Source organism: Lampetra planeri, chromosome 6, assembly GCF_965212315.1.
Source record: "Lampetra planeri chromosome 6, kcLamPlan1.2.h2, whole genome shotgun sequence".
NCBI classification, from domain to species: Eukaryota; Metazoa; Chordata; class Hyperoartia; order Petromyzontiformes; family Petromyzontidae; genus Lampetra; species Lampetra planeri.
Window position 1 is genome coordinate 8,116,126 of NC_136112.1, and position 18,934 is coordinate 8,135,059.

General features: G+C 45.5%; 1 protein-coding gene across 7 annotated transcripts in view; it reads right to left on the reverse strand.

Moving 5' to 3' along the window:
• Positions 1–18,934, reverse strand: part of LOC144719479 (acetyl-CoA carboxylase-like) — a 93,842-nt gene that overhangs the window by 67,264 nt on the left and 7,644 nt on the right. For 3 of the 7 annotated variants that reach the window (XM_078595432.1, XM_078595430.1, XM_078595431.1), the window contains 6 exons: positions 9,108–9,234; positions 8,558–8,696; positions 7,266–7,375; positions 5,237–5,318; positions 3,374–3,472; positions 1,899–2,011 (listed from right to left, as the gene is read on the reverse strand). In XM_078595432.1, coding sequence (XP_078451558.1) covers positions 1,899–2,011; positions 3,374–3,472; positions 5,237–5,318; positions 7,266–7,375; positions 8,558–8,696; positions 9,108–9,234 — 670 coding nt within the window. Of the gene's footprint in view, positions 1–1,898; positions 2,012–3,373; positions 3,473–5,236; positions 5,319–7,265; positions 7,376–8,557; positions 8,697–9,107; positions 9,235–10,838; positions 10,977–12,320; positions 13,546–13,597; positions 13,755–18,934 lie in introns of those variants that run through there. The other 4 variants (XM_078595435.1, XM_078595434.1, XM_078595436.1 and 1 more) reach the window with 4 other exon arrangements.

Sequence of the window (18,934 nt, forward strand, 5' to 3'; positions counted from 1 at the left end):
TATAGGTCTACGTTCAAATACTTTAAAAAGTTAACAATTTTTGCCCATTAATTTTGGCAGACCAAATTTCAAACTGTGTCACATTTACACTTTCTGGAAATTCATTTGAATTTACCTTAGTCGGTAAGATGTGCTTGTATGCATATATGTATAGGGACTCTTCTACTTAGATGGTGGTCGTGGCAACTCATCTGCAGAACGTGTTGAACCAGTGGCATCTACAGAAGATTATTTATCTTTTAAAGCATATCCCCTTGTTTAGTGTACACGCCATACAACATGTTTGGAATCAACAGGAGTAAAGTTGAACTTAAGAACAAATCGACTAACGATCAGACCACTGGATTCTAACTCGTTCGCAAGTAGCGGAGTCCGTGTACTACTTAACCACCATGCATGTTAACTTGTGCAGATGTGAGCAGACAAGAACACGCTATTGCTCAGGCCCATCACTTCACGGGTGGCAGCTGCGGGACAAAACACGGCACAGCTAGTGCCACCGTAGTGGTACACAATGCCACCACAACACAAAAGGTAACTCGCGTTCAAGGAAAACGTATGGTGTGTTCCCAAAGCCACTGGGAAGCAAGCCAGCCTGGGTCACGAACTACACAAGTTGGCTTGGTCCGGCTTCCCATAGTGTCCTAACCGGGCCAAAGTGAACACCGACCTGGGCCGCAGGGCTTACATTAACTGGGCCACGTGGCTGATTTTCCTAAGGGAGCTGCCGTGGCTATTACCCGAGCCAACCTTGCGATGTTTAGTGATGTCACGAGGTCAATACCGAAGCGGAATAAATGACATCTTTTTCTAAGGCTAATTTCAATGCCAAGTATCACGAGTTAATGTTCTCAGTCCCATATATTCTAAATGTGATTATGTCACAAGTAATGAGATGAGGCCACGTGAGATGACATCATCTTATTTATAAATAATTCATGAAATGTAAACACAGTTCAGGACTAGTACACCCTGGGGCCAGACCTTCCACACCTGGTTTCCCTACCTATCACAGTGGTCTAAGAGCCCATATAATTAATGACATGGATTTTTGTGCTGGGTTTTGGCAAACCATTTGCCCAGTCGTCTATACAGCAAGTCTCTAGTAACAACACAACAATATAATTACCCATTACTTACATAGCACATAATTAGGAGAGCAACATTGACTCCTTGCCTCAAGCAGAGAGACAGCTTTACAGCAATCCTGAATCATAAATAAGTATTAGAACATTTCTAGCATGGAAATCATGTATGCTACCATCCAGCCACCAGACTTTTTTTATTTCAGGGGTCTGTTAGGATTGTCAGGTGCTAGGTTGGCGATGGGGAGGTTCTGATGTGGCTACGGCATCCATGCTCATAGAGGGGTGGTAGTGTGGCTTATTATGCAACTGTCAATTCATAATCTTGTGTTGTGTAACGCGAGACATTTTAAATCCCAATTATTTGGAAAACCACACGTGTTAGAGATTAGAATGTTCTCACATCACAACTAGGGCTCAGGGACATCTGTTTGCTATCAACCTCAAAGCTTTCGTGACTGCAGTGATTCATCTTCTTGGTTCTTTCGGTAAAGTCACGTACAATGGAAATAATAAAATAATAAAAATAAAACATAATAAAATAATTCTCACGACGTTTCGGCCACAACGCAAGCAGCCGTCCTCAGGTGGAGAGCAGGTCTGTCGAGACGACAGCGTCTGAACTGAGTCTGAACTTCAGACTGTCGTTTCGACAGACCTGTTCTCCACCTGAGGACGGCTGCTTGCGTTGTGGCCGAAACGTCGTGAGAATTATTTGATTATGTTTTCTTTTTATTAGTTTATTATTTCCATTCTACGTGACTTTACCGAAAGAACCAAGAAGATAGTTTGAACTAGTTTAGTTGAACTCACCTGCAGGGCTTCCTCGAGGTCCCGCACGCAGCCCTTGTCAAACACGTCCCGCGGGACGCTGAGCACCCGGGGCCCCTGCCCCTCCTCCACCACGGGCGAGTCCACGGTGAGTCCTGCGTGACCACCCCAGTGGAGCAGAGACAAGCAAATCAATGGTCGGAACGCGGACGAGAGTCGAGATAAACACGATGTTCTTTATTCTTAGGGTTTTTTTCGGTAAAGTCATGTAGGTAAAAAAATTAAAATTAATAAAAGTAAAATAAAAATAAAATAAAATATTTTTATTTCACATAGGTAAAAAATTTTAATTAATAAAAGTAAAATAAAAAATTTTACTTTTATTAATTTTATTTTTTTACCTACGTGACTTTACCGAAAAAACCTAAGAATATGAATACTTGCAGTCACGAAAGCTTCAAATCTAGAACGATGTTCTTTCTACAAGCGTTTAGCACATCACCACGCCGCCCGCCCTGAATTCTTGCGGGTGTTTATTTGATTGACTTCACAAGATTCAAGTTTCATTGATTAGGTAAAGCCCTGTGAGCCATGCGGCTCTTGAGTCGGGTGCAACCGCAACAAACAACATATGAACAAAGAACATCTTAAAGCGACGACGCGCAACAGAAACATCCTGGATAAACCAGCAAATCTTCCAGAAAAAAATGTAACACCGTATTACAACGCTGTGTGCAAAAATCGCCAATTAGAGACAACCGCTCTCCTTCGCAAGGGTCACCGGAACCAACAAGTGATGGCGATATTGTGCAAAACGAATAATGTGCAGCTCTGTGTCAATCCATGGCCAGATATTTCCTGAATAAAGCCAGACAGCTAAAACATCAAGATCGAATTTTCTTCCCTATGACAGTATAATAAACCTTGTTATGTTTAATTAACTGGCTAGATTTAGACTTAAAACTTTCGTGACTGCAGGAATTCATATTCTTGGTTTTTTGGTTATTTCGGTAAAGTCATGTGAATAGAAAACACAAAATAAAAATATGAAAATAAAAAATAAGCTAAAATTTGAATTCAAATAATCAAATCAAATAAAAATAATAAATTCAAAATAACAAAAGCAAAAAAACCCACGACATTCGCAAAAAAGTGACCCCACTTTTCTCCCCGCCTGATGAAGACCGCTTGTGTTGCGATCGAAACGTCGTGGGTTTTTTGCCTTTATTATTTTCAATTTATCATTATTTTTATTTGATTTCATTTTTTGAATTTTAACTGGCTCTGTTATCCTATGTATAAGCCAAACGGCAGTCTACACCACCTGTTATATACAAGGCCATCCATGCACCATCCAAACACCATCAAGACTGTCCACTCGGCACATTCCGGCTGATTTGGTCTCGTGCTCTGATATGTAAAAAAGGCCTCAAATTAACTGCACTTTTATATGTACATATTACTGCATACAGTGCAGACAATGAGAGTATGGTGGGGTGTTTTCTCTGGTCACTAACCACTGCCAGTCCAAGGCAGGGTCGGAATGCCGGCAGTCTGGGCCACGATTGACGACGCCACCTTGTCTCCCAGAGCCCACATGGCTGAGCTGGGAGGCCCTGCACACACACAGATACACAAATGAGCACACACATACAGCTATATACAGACATAGGGTTTACACACACAAAGATCCCCCATATAGCCTTAACAGACTGTAGGGGCAAGTGCTGTTAGCGAGCACCTATGAAGGCCGCAACGGTACACGAAGGGGTGGGTGGCCAGCACCACCCCCAACCGCCTTTATCTCCCTAGTGGCGATGTTTACACACCGCACCAGGTACTCATTTGAGGCCGAGTCGACCTAGGGGAGGCCCCGGACCAGTTCGGATAATCGTCACTGGTGTTGGCCGTGAGCAGGAATCGAACTCGGGTCGCCAGGTTCGTAGCGCAGCACGCTAACCGCTCCCCCCCCCATCACACAAGCATATGTCCACGATGACAAAGTCAAAACCCATATACCCTTGAACAGACCTGTTGGGGGAATTGCTGTTTACGAGCACCAATTAAGGCTGGCACGGCACACGAGGTCACACGTGCACATTTACACAGACAGATATGCACAGGACATTTTGACATTCCCTCTAAGTGTGTAATGTTTCACGCTGACCACAGTCTGATTCAATTTCACAATTCGGTGTCAAAATGTAATTCTAGAATCGACTACTTTTGTCTTCTCGGATACGGTCTATTATACGCAGTCATGTTTGTTCCATCTCATTGCTTCAATCAGCCTTTATACAACATTTGCATAGAATACCAATGAAATGGAAAAACGATCAAGGCTTACACCAACAGTTCGATATTAATGCTTTTGCTCACAAACCCCCAAATTTTAATCAATCAACCGAGCCGTCTGTACATACCAGGCATGACATGCAAACGCCAAATTCCATGCGAAGCTATTATATATTTAGTGACACACACTCTCTAGAGAGAATAAACACACACACACAGCCCCCTTAAAACCAGGATACATTGTTGGGACGAGCGCACACTAAGCAAGCACCCATTACACAGCCTGCACACAATAGATAATGACTGGCTCACTGAGCCAGGCATACACACAAAGGTGACCTTTGTCCCCCCACTCCCCCACCTAATGCTGTTGACATGCCATTTTATGCTTAGGTTACTCTTGAAAATGAGAATATGTTGGTCTTGAGGTCTCACCTGGTAAACCAATAATTTACCTAAAACGGGGGGTGGTGGGGGGGCACGATCGGCCACAGATTCACTTCACGTAAACCTATTTCTACTGTCACTCAACTCAAGAGCGCTGTTTCTAACGGGCATAATTTATTATCACCACGACCATTAGTTACGAGCTAAAGTAGGGGACTCAAATAACAAGCCACTGATAAATCATATCCCTTGTTAAATGACTACAAACTTTACGCGTATTCTAAAATGAAAGTACAACTCTTTTTTATTCCCTTTGTCAACACGTTTTTATTGTTTCTCTATTTTATATGGCAGCACTTCTTACAGGGTTGTTTGTAACAATCAACCCCATAAATCTAATGAATTGTCATGGTTCATGATTAAATATCAATTCAAGAATCTATATTTTAACATTGTGGTGGATATAGCAGCCTCTCGTCATAGCAGGGATCACGTGAATGCAATGCAGATAACTTGAAAATAATCAGTCCTTTCCAGCATGATTTGATTAATTATCATGAGCATAAGAATATTGTATTAATGTTTCAATTCGTTACATTCTTAGTTTCTTGTTTGAAGCACGAAAAATAAATATATATAAAAACTTGCCACAACTAAGGTTTCAATGCAGGTATGTTGAAGGAGGGTCTCCCACTTACCCAAAAATGCAATGCCATGTTTGTTCAAGAGCTCTGGAAGTTTACAGTTCTCTGAGGCGTGGCCCCATCCAGCCCACACCGCCTGTGAAAAAACGTCATCGCTTAAGTAAACAACAACAACAACTACAGTTTCACCTTATTCTCTGTATTGTAAGACGCTCCGGGAAAGTAAGACACACTCCAAATCTAAAGTTGTATGAATCTGGTTAGAAACACACACCTACCAGATTATAAGACGCACCTCTAGCCTCTCTGCTTTAATTACCAGGAGAGAGGAGTGTATCTTATAATCCGTGCTGTATGCCTTGAGGAACAATTCTACTGGAACGTGTCCGGGGTGGCTCAGAGGTCAGGATACATTGAGCCGGCTTATAACCATGCTTTTAAGCGCCCGTGATTAGACCGAGTTCTCAGAAGCAAGACTCGATCGTCTCAGCCTAGCCACCGAAGACAAATCAACTACATATAACCCCCCCCCCACCGTGCTACGTTCAGTTTTTCACTTGACTTGGCTAAACGTCAATTCTTGAGAATTAAAACATATCGGTTCACTTGACATGTGACCCAAAACTCATTTCACAGCAAACAAATCATGTGCCCCACGGTGTGGATGAAGAGGCCTGTTTAAGAGATTTCATAAGGAGTTCTAAGATTTCGATTTAAAGCTTTCGTGACTGCAGGGATTCATCTTCTTGGTTCTTTCGGTAAAGTCACGTGACTTTACCGAAAGAACCAAGAAGAGTTCTAAGATGCCGTCCCAGTGCCGTTTCTCTACAGCTCAGCGATGCAATGCTCTCGCCGAAAGTGTTTCAAACGGGAATTTCCTCCTCATCTCGTGACATGATGCGAATAGCAGGATATATATAAAGCCTCGTAACAGAGGAAACAAATAAATACTGTACTTTCACATGTTTACATATGGAAATGTTTTTTTTACATAAATACACAAAAAACATTGCTGGTGCGTTTGTTTCTGCCAAATGAACTTCCATAACCTTGCCTACATTTCACGACTATATTTAGCTGGGCGGTGGTGGCGCACGCCTGTAATGCAGCGCTGTGGAGGCGAGGATTGGTGGGATCACACAAGAGAATGTTGCGAAACTCCCAGTGGGCGTCCAGGTACGATTCCTTGCAAAAGGTTTCTGTTTGGTATTTTAACATCTTAACACCTGTTTTAGTGCCAGAAAAGGAAAAAACAATTCTTATTTCAACACACTAATCAACCAAGCAAGACAGATGGCCTAAACATTCAGCGGGGGGGGGCATATTTAACCATGGTGGCATATAAGTAACCCTTTGGTTGCTCGTCAAGTTGTACGTAAAACAAAATAAGCTCCGTATGTGGTCAGGCAAGTGATGGACGTGACCTGAAAGTGGCTGGGTAGAGACACGTGGCCAGGTTGCTCATGGGCTAATACTGTGGCAAATTTGGTCAGCAGAGTGGAGGCCAGTAAAAACAAATATTGTACTGTACTCCTATACTGCTACATCTATGTTCCCTGCCTTCACCACATCGCGCTACCCAGCGTAATGAGGTATGGGCAAATAACCCCCACGACTCAAAAGGTTTGGGAAGTCATCTTCTTGGTTCTTTCGGTAAAGTCACGTAGAAGGGAAATAATAAAATAATAAAAATAAAACATAAAACACAATTCTCACGACGTTTCGGCCACAACGCAAGCAGCCGTCCTCAGGTGAAGAACAGGTCTGTCGGAAAGACAGCGTTGTGGCTGAAACGTCGTGAGAATTGTATTTTATTATGTTTTATTTTTATTATTGTATTATTTCCCTTCTACGTGACTGTACCGAAAGAACCAAGAAGATGAATCCCTGCAGTCACGAAAGCTTTAAATCGAAAGGTTTGGGAAGGCTGGTGCAAGGGATTAAACGGCACCTCTGTCCGCCTACCCTACCCCTCTGGCCTAGGCGGTTCCGGCCAGTAGGCCCCGGGTGCAACTACACGGCTTGTACACACTACTTGACAGCGACGCCCCTGGCACGGACGATCGTCACAAGACGGCGGCACCTGCACAGGGATGCGGCGCGCGATGTCCAGGATAAGCTCCACGTTGGCGTAGTTGTTGTTGTTTGAACCGCCCGGCACAGGCACGTACTGGTCGGCCATCTTAATGTATTCTGCGAAGTGACAAAAAAACCTAAATGGCCGCCGCAGCTCATGAGGTGATGCAGACTCCCAAGCAATCGTGTACACACACAAACACTGATATGCGCTTACAAATCCGCACGTTGTGCCCAACGTGAAAATGTTGAGGATTTTAACAAGAGACAAGGTTGCTCCAGGATGACAACACTGAGCCGGCGCTATGCAGATCCTAGGGGTGGAATCCAGGTTACAGTCACCCGTCTCTCATGTCGTGAGGTGATGGTTTCAGCTCAGTCACCAAAGACTGCACACCTAATTCGGCTCAATTACTGCTCTGTGAATTTGAATATATCGTTTGTGTATGGGAAAGTGGCACCCACTAACGTGGCAAAAAAAAGTAAATTAGAAGACATTTCATGCGAATTTCACTTCCATGGCGTTCTTAGACACACGGTGTGATGCACTGCTTTGCAAGATATCCTAGATGGATTATTCATCTTTTAACATAATGCTGATGTGCCTGGAAAAAACAGTGAATTGAAACCGGGTCTGATAAAAACAGTAATCAAACAGCAATAAAATTCAATTTTATTTTACATTCGACCGGCATTGTATATTGAACATCGTGTTAGAAGCAGAACTGAAGTGCTGTGGAATACACTGCCCTATTCAAGTGACAGTGATGCCTAAAAATAAATCGGAGGTTACTCCAGCTCAAAGTCCTGAGGTCTGTTGCGAGTGCCAAGGCCAAGATATCTGATACCAGGTCAAACAACGGAGGACTTGCCATCGCGTTTTATTCTTTTACAGATACTGTAAACTTTAGATTTCCCGACTCTAATCTTGCAACAATAAACGTCCATAAAAAGCGTACAAAAAATACATTCATAGCATTCAGTAAACTAGTGGTTTCATTCCTGGCCATGGCTAACATCAGTGGTGGATAACATCTGAACCGATCTCGGTCCCCTTATACAGCAACCTAGACTAACCACCGTGAAGTATGGTCAAGTAATCGACACAACCCACATGGCATGAGGAAGCCCACAAAAGGATTGTACACGTACGTAGATTTTACAATTAACCTTCGTTCAATTAAGCAACAACTTATTCGAAAAAGAAAGTGATTTGGAAACCCATTACAAACGGCTCAAAACACACACAAACGGCCAACATCTGTGGTCGGTTTATCTGCCCCATCAAATTCCACCCACCTGCATTGGCCTTGAGGTCCTCGGGCGTAACCATGACGACGAAGCGGATGGCGCGCTCATTGCGGAACATCTCGTAGGCCCAGCGGCGAATCGAGCGCATGCATTTCACCGCTGCGATGCCGTTGTTGGCGATGAGAACCTGCACAGAGATGTATTCGGCGAGACGTGGACAGACAGACAGTGAGCGAAGAGTCAAGGAATGAGCGCTTGACGGAGCTCACCTAAGCTTGGGGAATCTGCAACAGTGGTGGACATTCCAGGTGCCTATGGCACAAATTAGTTTTTTTTACAATAACGTTGCTACTGGCTCCCCAATAAGCGGTGCTCTTCTTGGTTATAAAAAAGGGATGATTGGCCAAGTACGCCTTGGCAAGGAATCGATTTCACGACCTCGTAAACCGGCAGCCTCGCGCTCTGTTGGGCTGTACAGCAGTCGGCTCAGTTTGTGGGAACGTGACGATCTTGACGATGACAGAATAGAATGACGTAGTTGACAGGGGATGAACAGAGTCTACCAGAAATTCTGCGTAGGCTCCGCCGAGTCACGTGCCTTCTCGACGACGCGGTTTCCCCCGAACCGAGTGACGAACTCGGCGGGTGAGGCCACCGTGAAGTCGCGTTGCTGATCCATGGCTCTGCGTCCGATCCTCACCAGATTGGAACCCGACATGCTTGGCCTGAAACAATGCGAGGAAATCTGTCAAGCCTTTAGTTACGATCTCATTTCTGCATGCAAGCATCATCGGCCATGATCAATCCACTGCTGGATGAAAGGCTTTCAACGCCAATGCCCTCCGACACGGTAATGCGATGCCAGAGTCCAACTCGCTGCTGTGGACGAGCAGATCTTATCTCTCCATCTGCATGGCAGTCATCCTCTCGGACGTATTTTCTTCCAAAGGAGATGTAGTAGTGAACATTAACTTATACCACTATTAACGTAATGTAACTATCTTCTTGGTTCTTTCGGTAAAGTCACGTAGAAGGGAAATAATAAAATAATAAAAATAAAACATAATAAAATAATTATCACGACGTTTCGGCCACAACGCAAGCAGCCGTCCTCAGGTGAAGAACAGGTCTGTCCTACGCCAAGTGGATGTTTTTTCGACAGATTGGTTCCGAATTCCAGCTACGAGAGTTAAAAATAGCGGTTTGGCTGCCGTGCAGCAAACATAACTCTGTGTAGGGAAAGTGTTGTCCGGACAGTGTGACAGTGTGAACACATTAATCAATCTAAGATATCTAGCGCATGCCTTATTCAGCACAAGGCTGAGACGGAAGAGCGGATGGCACGACTGAGTGGACTTCACTTGGCAGAGAATGTTCCAGACCACCTGGGGCTGCAGATGAAGATCTCCGTTATGCTGTCCTACGCCAAGTGGATTTTACACCCCGCAGTTCCGCAATGGATAAGTTTAGGCTTCGTGATGGCACATATGGGTGGAATGGCATTGCTCAGGTAGGTTTGTTGACCAGTTGGCTTTGCTATAAAAGTGAGTGCTGCAACCTTGAACCCGAATGTTTTATTTATTTTATTATTTCCCTTCTACGTGACTTTACCGAAAGAACCAAGAAAAAGCGACAGTCCATTGTCAACATACTGCTGAATTAATAACCACAATGTGACCATCAAGGGGGTGGGCATATGTTTTGTACCATACTTCACCACACTGGTCAGCGTCGGTTCGTAGAGGGGAGTGGGGCCCAGACTTCATTCGCCACTGGCATCAGTTGTGGTTGAGAATCGAACTCAGGTTGTCCGCTTCAAATCGAAGCGCGCTAACCACTACTCCACCCCAACATACACCAAAAGTGAGTTGTGCATTTCCGACCGTTCATTAAAACTCTGCAACCTTGCAACAACAACAACAAAAAGACTGTCCGCAGAACCCGAATTGCCCCGGCAATGTTAGCGAAACTACAGTCGTCCACATACGCAGCACACGATCTGCAACGTTTTGTAACTGAACTCTCGAGAGCAAGATACATTGTGTAAATAGCGATGTGGGAAGGCGGAAAGTTTTCGCATAACCTGTCAATGTATTGCATTAATACAAAAAAAATCACATTTGCCAAACGTCTGCCTTTGCGTTAAAACGAATTAGCAGAGGATGTTTTTTTTAAACATGTTGTTTTCCTCTCTCGCTCTCTCTCTCTCTTTCTCTGATCCGGTCACTGCAGCCTTCAGCGACCGCTGCTCTTTCCACAACAACGAGAAGGGCACGCGCGGGCACGTGTCCATCACGTACGCAGTCCACAACCTCCGGGCAAAACTCACCACCACCGGCCACCACCATCGTCACCACCACCACCACCCACAGCAGACATCATCAGCGCCTTGCTGCCAGCAGCAGACAGCAAGCAAGCAAGCAGAGTGCGCGATTTGCCAAAAAGCCTAAGAAACTCGAGCCAGCGACTTCCTCAAGTAACGCCCAGCCAAGGAGCCCAGCCAACCCGGCTCCGCGTGGTCGATGCCCTCCCCTCCCACACCAGCACCTACAACTACAACTCCACCCGTTCCCCCCCCCCCCTTTGTTTTGCTGCCTGCTGCTGTTTTTTTGCTTGCTTTAGGGGCCGTCCATAAATGGCGTCACGCGGTTTTGGACGATTTTTGACCCCCCCCACACCCTCGTCACACGGCGTCACAAAGAGTCAGACCCCCCCCCCTCTCAAATATGACGTCACAAAGCTCTGCCCCCCCCCCACTCCAAAAACCATATTTCCATTTTGAAAATAAAGCATGCTTCAAATCGCTTTAAACTATTGTCATTGTAGTGCGTGTTTAATGTGGCGCTGCACTCTAATGTTGTACGCGTGTTGTTATAACAATTAGTGTTGTTATAACAATTCCATATTTATTTAAAGTTGCGCATTTTGATGTGACGTCACATTTCTCACACCCCCCCCCCCCTCTCGTCACACATCGTCACAAATGTCTGACCCTCCCCCCCCTACTAGGTGCGTGACGTCATTCATGGACGGGCCCCTAACAACAAATCAAATTCATATTCTTAGGTTTTTTCGGTAAAGTCACGCAGGTAAAAAAATTAAATTAATAAAAGTAAAATAAAACAAATAAAAAAATTCACGACGTTTCGGAGGCAACACAAGCCTCCGTCTTCAGGTGGAACCGTCACAGCCACGTCGTGAATTTTGTAATTAGTTTTATTTTACTTTTATTAATTTAAATTTTTTACCTACGTGATTTTACCAAAAAAACCTAAGAGTATGAATCATTGCAGTCACGAAAGCTTCAAATCTAAAATCAAATTCAGCTATTCATAAATGAATTTAACTTTTCACTTTATCTCCGGAGGTGCGTCAGTACGTGCGGCTGTGATTGTATTCTCGGTATGTCCCAAGATGTAACGACAGCGCTGTGGAGTTAGTGTTTTTAAATGTATTACAAGGGGACGGCGACACACGTGATTAGGTGATTTTCTGTGCATCGCTCGTGGTGTCACGGCGGCATTCTCGACAATGTAATCTGGACAGCTTCGGTCACGGCATGATAGATGTATTTCACAGTACAAAAGTTTTATGTTGAACTTCTTTCGCACCGTACGTAGCCAACCGTGCCAATCGAAGAAAATCAGCAACCGATGTGAACTCCCGTTAACAGCTCACTGTGAATATACTGAATTTTAGCACATATACAGCGAGGTGTATATATATACCGTACATACAATAATATCGTTTCAAATTGACCCACGTTACCGAGGACACGACATGAAAATAAGTTTTAGTTTGTTGGACCAACCTGCAGACACCTCCATCCGTGGTGCCTTCATTGCAGCCATGTGGACGAGCTTACACGGGTCACAAGGTTACTGTTTTCACAAGTTGACAGGAACCCGAAGATGATCGGCCAGTCACGCCACAACCACTGCGGTTAAGTGTATCCAAACTAAACGTCTTAACGGCCACAGCAGTAGCGGCAGACAACCCTACACTTTTACAACAACGACAACTCGTTCAATTTCCTAAGCCGGGGAGAAAAACTCTCTCTCTCTCGAACATAAACACCAAAATCGCAAGCCGTCAAGACGGACGTGGCACAGCTACGATAAGACTTGGGGAGTCCCCAGTGTAAAGCCAATTGTACAATCGGCAACAGCAGCAGCAGCGACGGCTTAAATGGCAAATGCAGCAGCGGTGAAGGAGGCAGCGTCGTGCCCGGCCGCTGTTGCTGTCAGGCACAACCCACACGGGGGAAATTCACCAATGGAAAAGGGACCTCTGGGTCAGCCCTCGGGTTGAGTGAGAAGAGTTTCAGGGGTCTCACGTTTCGCATGAAAGCCTGGCTCCACAATACCTCTACTTGGCTTTCCAATCCCACTCCTGGGCGAACAACAAACAAAACAACATTGAGTGACCGGCCCTTTTTGCTTGCAAATACTGAACAAATGCAGTTACTGAACTTAACAACTTTAACACTGGCGACCGTTAATAGTATCATAACAGTATAATGGTATAATAACAGTCGTGTAAATTAATAATTCGGTGCCATGTCAGTCCACTGCTGAATGCACCCCCTCCCCGCCACCATAGGGGTGGTTTGACCATACTTCACCATGCCGGTCAAGTGCTGGTTGATGAAGGGGGGCAGCCCAGGACCGGTTCAAATATCGCTCCAACACTGATGCTAGCCGTGGCCAGGAACTGAAGTCAGGTCGCCAAGTTCACAGCAACTGTGGTTCGCAGGCCACTATGCTCAGGTAGCACACTCACTGTTATCTTACGAAACTCGTGCCAAAATGAAGATTCTTCACAACTTATAACAACGCAGCACACTATATTACCTTACTATGCACGTTTCTGTGAAGCATTCCGGGCAACAGAATTAATCAATAAGACATCCACCCCTCTCTCCGTGTGTAAATCGATGGATGTTGAGCCACCAGGCCACATGGGCTATTCAGCATGTTTCAACAAAACGGTTTTTATGTTTAATAACACGTTGTATTGACGTGGAGAGACAGATTAACAGGTTTGTTTGTTTGTTTGTGCGTGTATTATTAAAGTTAGACGCCTTACTTTTTTCGCTGTAGTCAACCAGTTTCGTGAGCTTCCAAGCTCGCTTAGACCGGCTCTACACAACACAGCATAGGAAGATGGCCCATCCACACTGCTTGCATCACGCGGGTTGTGCAAGTCGCACGAAACACCCCCCCACACTTTGGTAGAATCGGCAGCCTTGCCGGTGGGATGCACTGGAGTGTAATTAGTTTGGGTCGTACCATTTTCCGCAGGGGTGCCAAAAGTAATGAGGCATTAAACAAGGACGCTAACAAAACGTCTACACTTTGTGTTGATGCTTCTCACACTAATAATACACTTTTTATTATGAGGCACAAGCTTTAACATTGAGAATTCTGGATACAATGCATGCAACCTTGTGCAGTCATAGAAAGGGCCTGCAATGAACTCTGTTGTCGCCTTAAGCCTGGGAAGCAAACGCATTGTCTTCATTGCTGAGACAACTGGAAAAAAAACTGGTTCTTAATCAGCAGAATGGACAAGGCTACATTTGCTAATGAAATCAATGCAGGCTGCTCGTCTTATATTGCATGGTGGTCATACAATTCTCAATACAAGAAGAAAAACATGTCATTTGGGTTCGGAAATGGCAGAGAAGACTTTTTTTTATCTTAAAGTCCTTCGCACCAGTTGTGAAGTACAGTATTCTACAAACCGAATGTTCTTCCCAACATTAGCCACAAGCATATCAGCCCTATCACCACGAAAAGCCAATGATGGCATGTATTATACTGGTAGGAACCCCCTGGTTACACCAGCCCACAGGGGATTATTGTGTCCGTCCGTCGTGCAGGGAGGGGCTGGGTGGGGAGGGAGGGGCTGGGTGGGGAGGGGAGGGTGGGGAGGGGCTGGGTGGGGAGGGAGGGTGGGGAGGGGCTGGGTGGGGAGGTTGGGGCTGGGTGGGGAGGGTGGGGAGGAAGGGGCTGGGTGGGGAGGGTGGGGAGGGGCTGGGTGGGGAGGGTGGGGCTGGGTGGGGGGTGGAAGGGGTGGGGCTGGGTGGGGAGGGGCTGGTCACCCCGTGGTGCCCTTATAAAACTCAACGTTTATCCTACTCACGCCGGCTTGTGCTCGCCCTCACAGTCGGGCATATTTGCGGAATACACCACGCCGCCGTTGACCCTGGCCATTGACCGAACAACCCAACGTTCCTACCAGCTCCCTCCGCAGGAATGTGTTAGAATGATATCTTGCGCCAAGTGAGTTTACTCTTTTTCTTGATCGAGATTCATTTGATAAGATGAAGATTCCCACAAAAACAAAATCACTACATCCACCTTCTATATAAAGCCCCATCGTCACCAACACTTGCATGGAGTGAGTTTATGGCCTCAGCCCAGTCACCAACGACTGTACAAAAAAGCAAACAAGTAACATTTGGTTCTGAACTTAATTAGCGTAAATTCCAGCTCTGAAAAGAAAAAAAATACTACATTGCTTTGACTGCAATACGATTAACATGACTCTGAAGCAGAGTGTTGTGGGGGGGGGTTCTTCCTCCTTGTGTGAATCAGAGGAAATTCGAACACATTTCAAAAGTAGATCTGTGATATCCGCTTCTGTGGGCCGTTCTCTACAATGAGCTATTGTTCTGCCCCTTCCTAGAGTCCCAAATGTTTTTTTTTCAGTCTTGTGACATGATGCCGAAAGCACTCATCATAAAATTGGGGTAAAGTAATAATATAAAACACTTACAGTCAGAGGCAAAGCCAGGATTTTCAGGTAAGGGGGGGGGGGCAACCCCTCCAGCAATGAAAACTGATAATTATTAATAAGTAAGCACTTGTCCCTTGCTTTTTATTCGACGCGTGTGTGGCGATGGCGCATGGCCTGGAAGTATGCTACACAGTGGCAGTTTGGGTCGCAAAATGCCGATTTATTACTAATAAACCCCAGTGATCCAATCGAAATGAGAGATTTCGATCGGATCATTGGGGGGAGGGGGGGGCACGTGCCACCCCACCCCACCGGCTCCGCCACTGCTTCCAGTGACTCTGTCTCGGTGCTAAACAATGAAATGAAGCGCATTCAAAGTTGCTGCTGGAGTTGCGCGAGCACAACATTTTTCATGCAATCCGTTTTGGCACAACTGTGAACAGCTGAGTCAATTCTCGAGTTTGTTTCGTTTAACCACGTGAGAGCTCATGAGAGGTCGAGAGACCTGAATGAGTCGTATTTGCGGGAGTCACCTATGTCACCAAAATGACAAAAACACATTCCTCCTGCGGAGGGAGCTGGTAGGAACGTTGGGTTGCTCGGGCAATGGCCAAGGTCAACGGTGGCGTGGTGTATTCCGCAAATATGGCTGACTGTGAGGGCGGGCACAAGCCGGCGTGAGTAGGTTAAACGTTGAGTTTTATAAGGGCACCACGGGGTGGCCAGCACCTCCCCACCCAGACCCACCCCTCCCTCCAACCACCCAGCCCCACCCTCCCCACCCAGCCCCTCCCCACCCTCCCCTCTCCACCCAGCCCCACCCCTCCCATTTTTGGATGCACGACAGACGGACGGACAGACACACTAATCCCCTGTGGGCTGGTGTAACCAGGAGGTTCCTACCAGTACAAGCTAAACAAAGTACTGCAATAACCAATCAAAACAAAGTACAGCAATAACGAATGCAAATAAAAAAAACGCTGCATCATTGTTTTGTATCATAGGGTCGTCTTCTCTTTTTGAGATTGAGCGTACACTATCACAGTATTCCCAAGTTATTTACGAACTTACTATCTGCGATTTTGGCTATCCGTGAATTGCATCTCGAACTCTACACGACTGCATCGAGATAAAAAAAACAATAAAGTGATGAGAGAGAATGTAATGCGAGAAAGGAGATCAAGTGATGAGATCAAGTGATGAGAGAGAACGTGATGAGATAAAGAAATGAAAGATACATATTTTTTACGTATTTAATAGCTCATTTGTGTATTTAAGGTAATCAATTAAAAAGGTTTCCGTCGGCCAATATCATTATGCGCGAAATTTGCTATTCATGAGCATCTCCGGAATGCATATCTCGCAAATAACGAGGGAATACCGGACACATTACATGTTGAACAATGCCCGAACAACGTGTTTTTCCCATATGAGTCTCTCCCTCACACACACACATACACAGCTCATTCAACAAGCCCTTGACTTCAGTGTCCCTGCCCCTCCCCCACTCTCCAAGTGGGAGAGGCCAGAGGGTGTCAAGTGATGAAGGGTTGTGACATCACTTGCATTTTTACTTGCACGGAGAATGCCAATCGCTTTGATTATTTCACATGGGCCCTGCGACAGGGACGGCGCTTCTAGTTCTGTACATTCCATTTCGCAGGGTTCCGCGAGCTTATTTCCCCATGGATCAAATGATAAAATTAGCATGCGGATGGCTGGCCACGTGATGTCATGCATCATGCGTGCAGGCGTTATGACATCACGACATCGTGACACCGTTGCGTCTGTACTTGTGCCCACTAATCTGTACCTCGTCTCCAGCTCTCTCTCTCTCATGTACAGGTTTTACTGGTAGGACCCTCCTGGTGACACCAGCTCACAGGGGATTATTGTGTCCGTCGTGCAGGGAGGGGCTGGGTGGGGAGGGGCTGGGTGGGGAGGGGCTGGGTGGGGAGGGGAGGGTGGGGCTGGGTGGGGAGGGTGGAGAGGGGCTGGGTGGGGAGGGTGGGGAGGGGCTGGGTGGGGGGTGGGAGGGGTGGGGCTGGGTGGGGAGGGGCGGGTCACCCCGTGGTGCCCTTATAAAACTCAACGTTTCACCTACTTACGCCGGCTTGTGCCCGCCCTCACAGTCGGGCATATTTGCGGAATACACCACGCCGCCGTTGACCCTGGCCATTGACCGAGCAACCCAACGTTCCTACCAGCTCCCTCCGCAGGAATGTGTTTAAGCAGCAGCAAACTCCACTGCTGGGTGGTTAGATCAATTCAACTCAAGATTTGGGGCATTCATAATCTACTGTAGATATATTTTCGTGTCTCACTAGGTTTACACGCAAATGTTTATTAGAGTAAGAAAAATAAGGATAGGTTTCATCTTTTCTGGAAATAAAACAGGTGTTAAGATGTTCAAACACCGAATAGATAGCTTGTGCAAGGAATCAAGTCTGCATTAACCACACATACTTGTGGTGAACATGCAAATAAACACGATATAAAGCTCCTCACGCCGAGTCGTAAATGCCCTGATACGTGTGGCATTGTCTTTGTGCTGTCCGCCTTGTGGCGTTCTCCGGTCTGACACTGGTGAGACTAGGCCATCAAGAAGGATGTCTCTGGTGGAGGCCAATCACTTTCAGAGACAATGCCATATATTATTAGAGCATAATAGGGAACGTTTTGGGCTCCAAACATGACCTGTTTTATATATATGTTCATTGTATTATTGGTGCTTGTGTACAATGGCGGAGCCAGGATTTTCAGGTAGCGGGGGGCAACCCCTCCAGCAATGAAACATGATAGAGGAGTTGTTAGTAAGTAAGGACTTGTGCCTTGCTTTTCATTCGACGCGTGTGCGGCGATGGCGCAGCCATCGATCGAGGGTCGAATTCGAACCGCGTTGTGTGATCGGCATCGCGCTCGCTGAAGGTGAATGCCTTCAGCAGGGAAGTCGTGTACTGTATATGCAACTGTGCACAATTCTGTGAGTCACTTATAACTGCTTTATTATTGCCAATTATGGACTCAGACTATTGATCTATCATCTCATAGAGTCCCTGGCACATAATAATATGCTACATAGTGGCAGTGGGGGTCGCAAAATGCCGATTTATTAACTAATAAACCCCAATTATCTGATTGAAATTAGGGATTTCGATCGGATCATTGGCACGTGCCCCCCCCTCCCCCAACGAAGCATTACCAAATAATGTGTTTTTAGGAATGGTGGTTTGCCGATACAAACACTATGCAGGCTCAACGTTGTTGGCGCAGTGGTTAACACTCTGTGCCTCAGATGGAAGGAGGACCTGGGTTCGATTCTCGACTCGGGTGCCTCTCTGTGTGCAATTTGTCTGTTCTCCTCCTGTGCTGCATGTGTTTTCTCCGAGTTCTACAAATGTCCAACCAGAGCTAACTACATAAAAAAAAACCATGTCACTGGTTCTCGATTTGAAGTTTTCGTGACTGCAATGATCCATATACTCTTTGGTTCTTTCGGTAAAGTCACGTATGTGAAAATAAAAAATAACATAAAATAAAAATGAGAATAACTAATGCAATTTTTTTATTAAATGTAGTTATTATCATTTTTATTTTATAATTATTTTATTCTTATTTTTATTTTCACCTATGTGACTTTACCGAAAGAACCAAAGACCATGTCACTGGTATTGGCCAGAC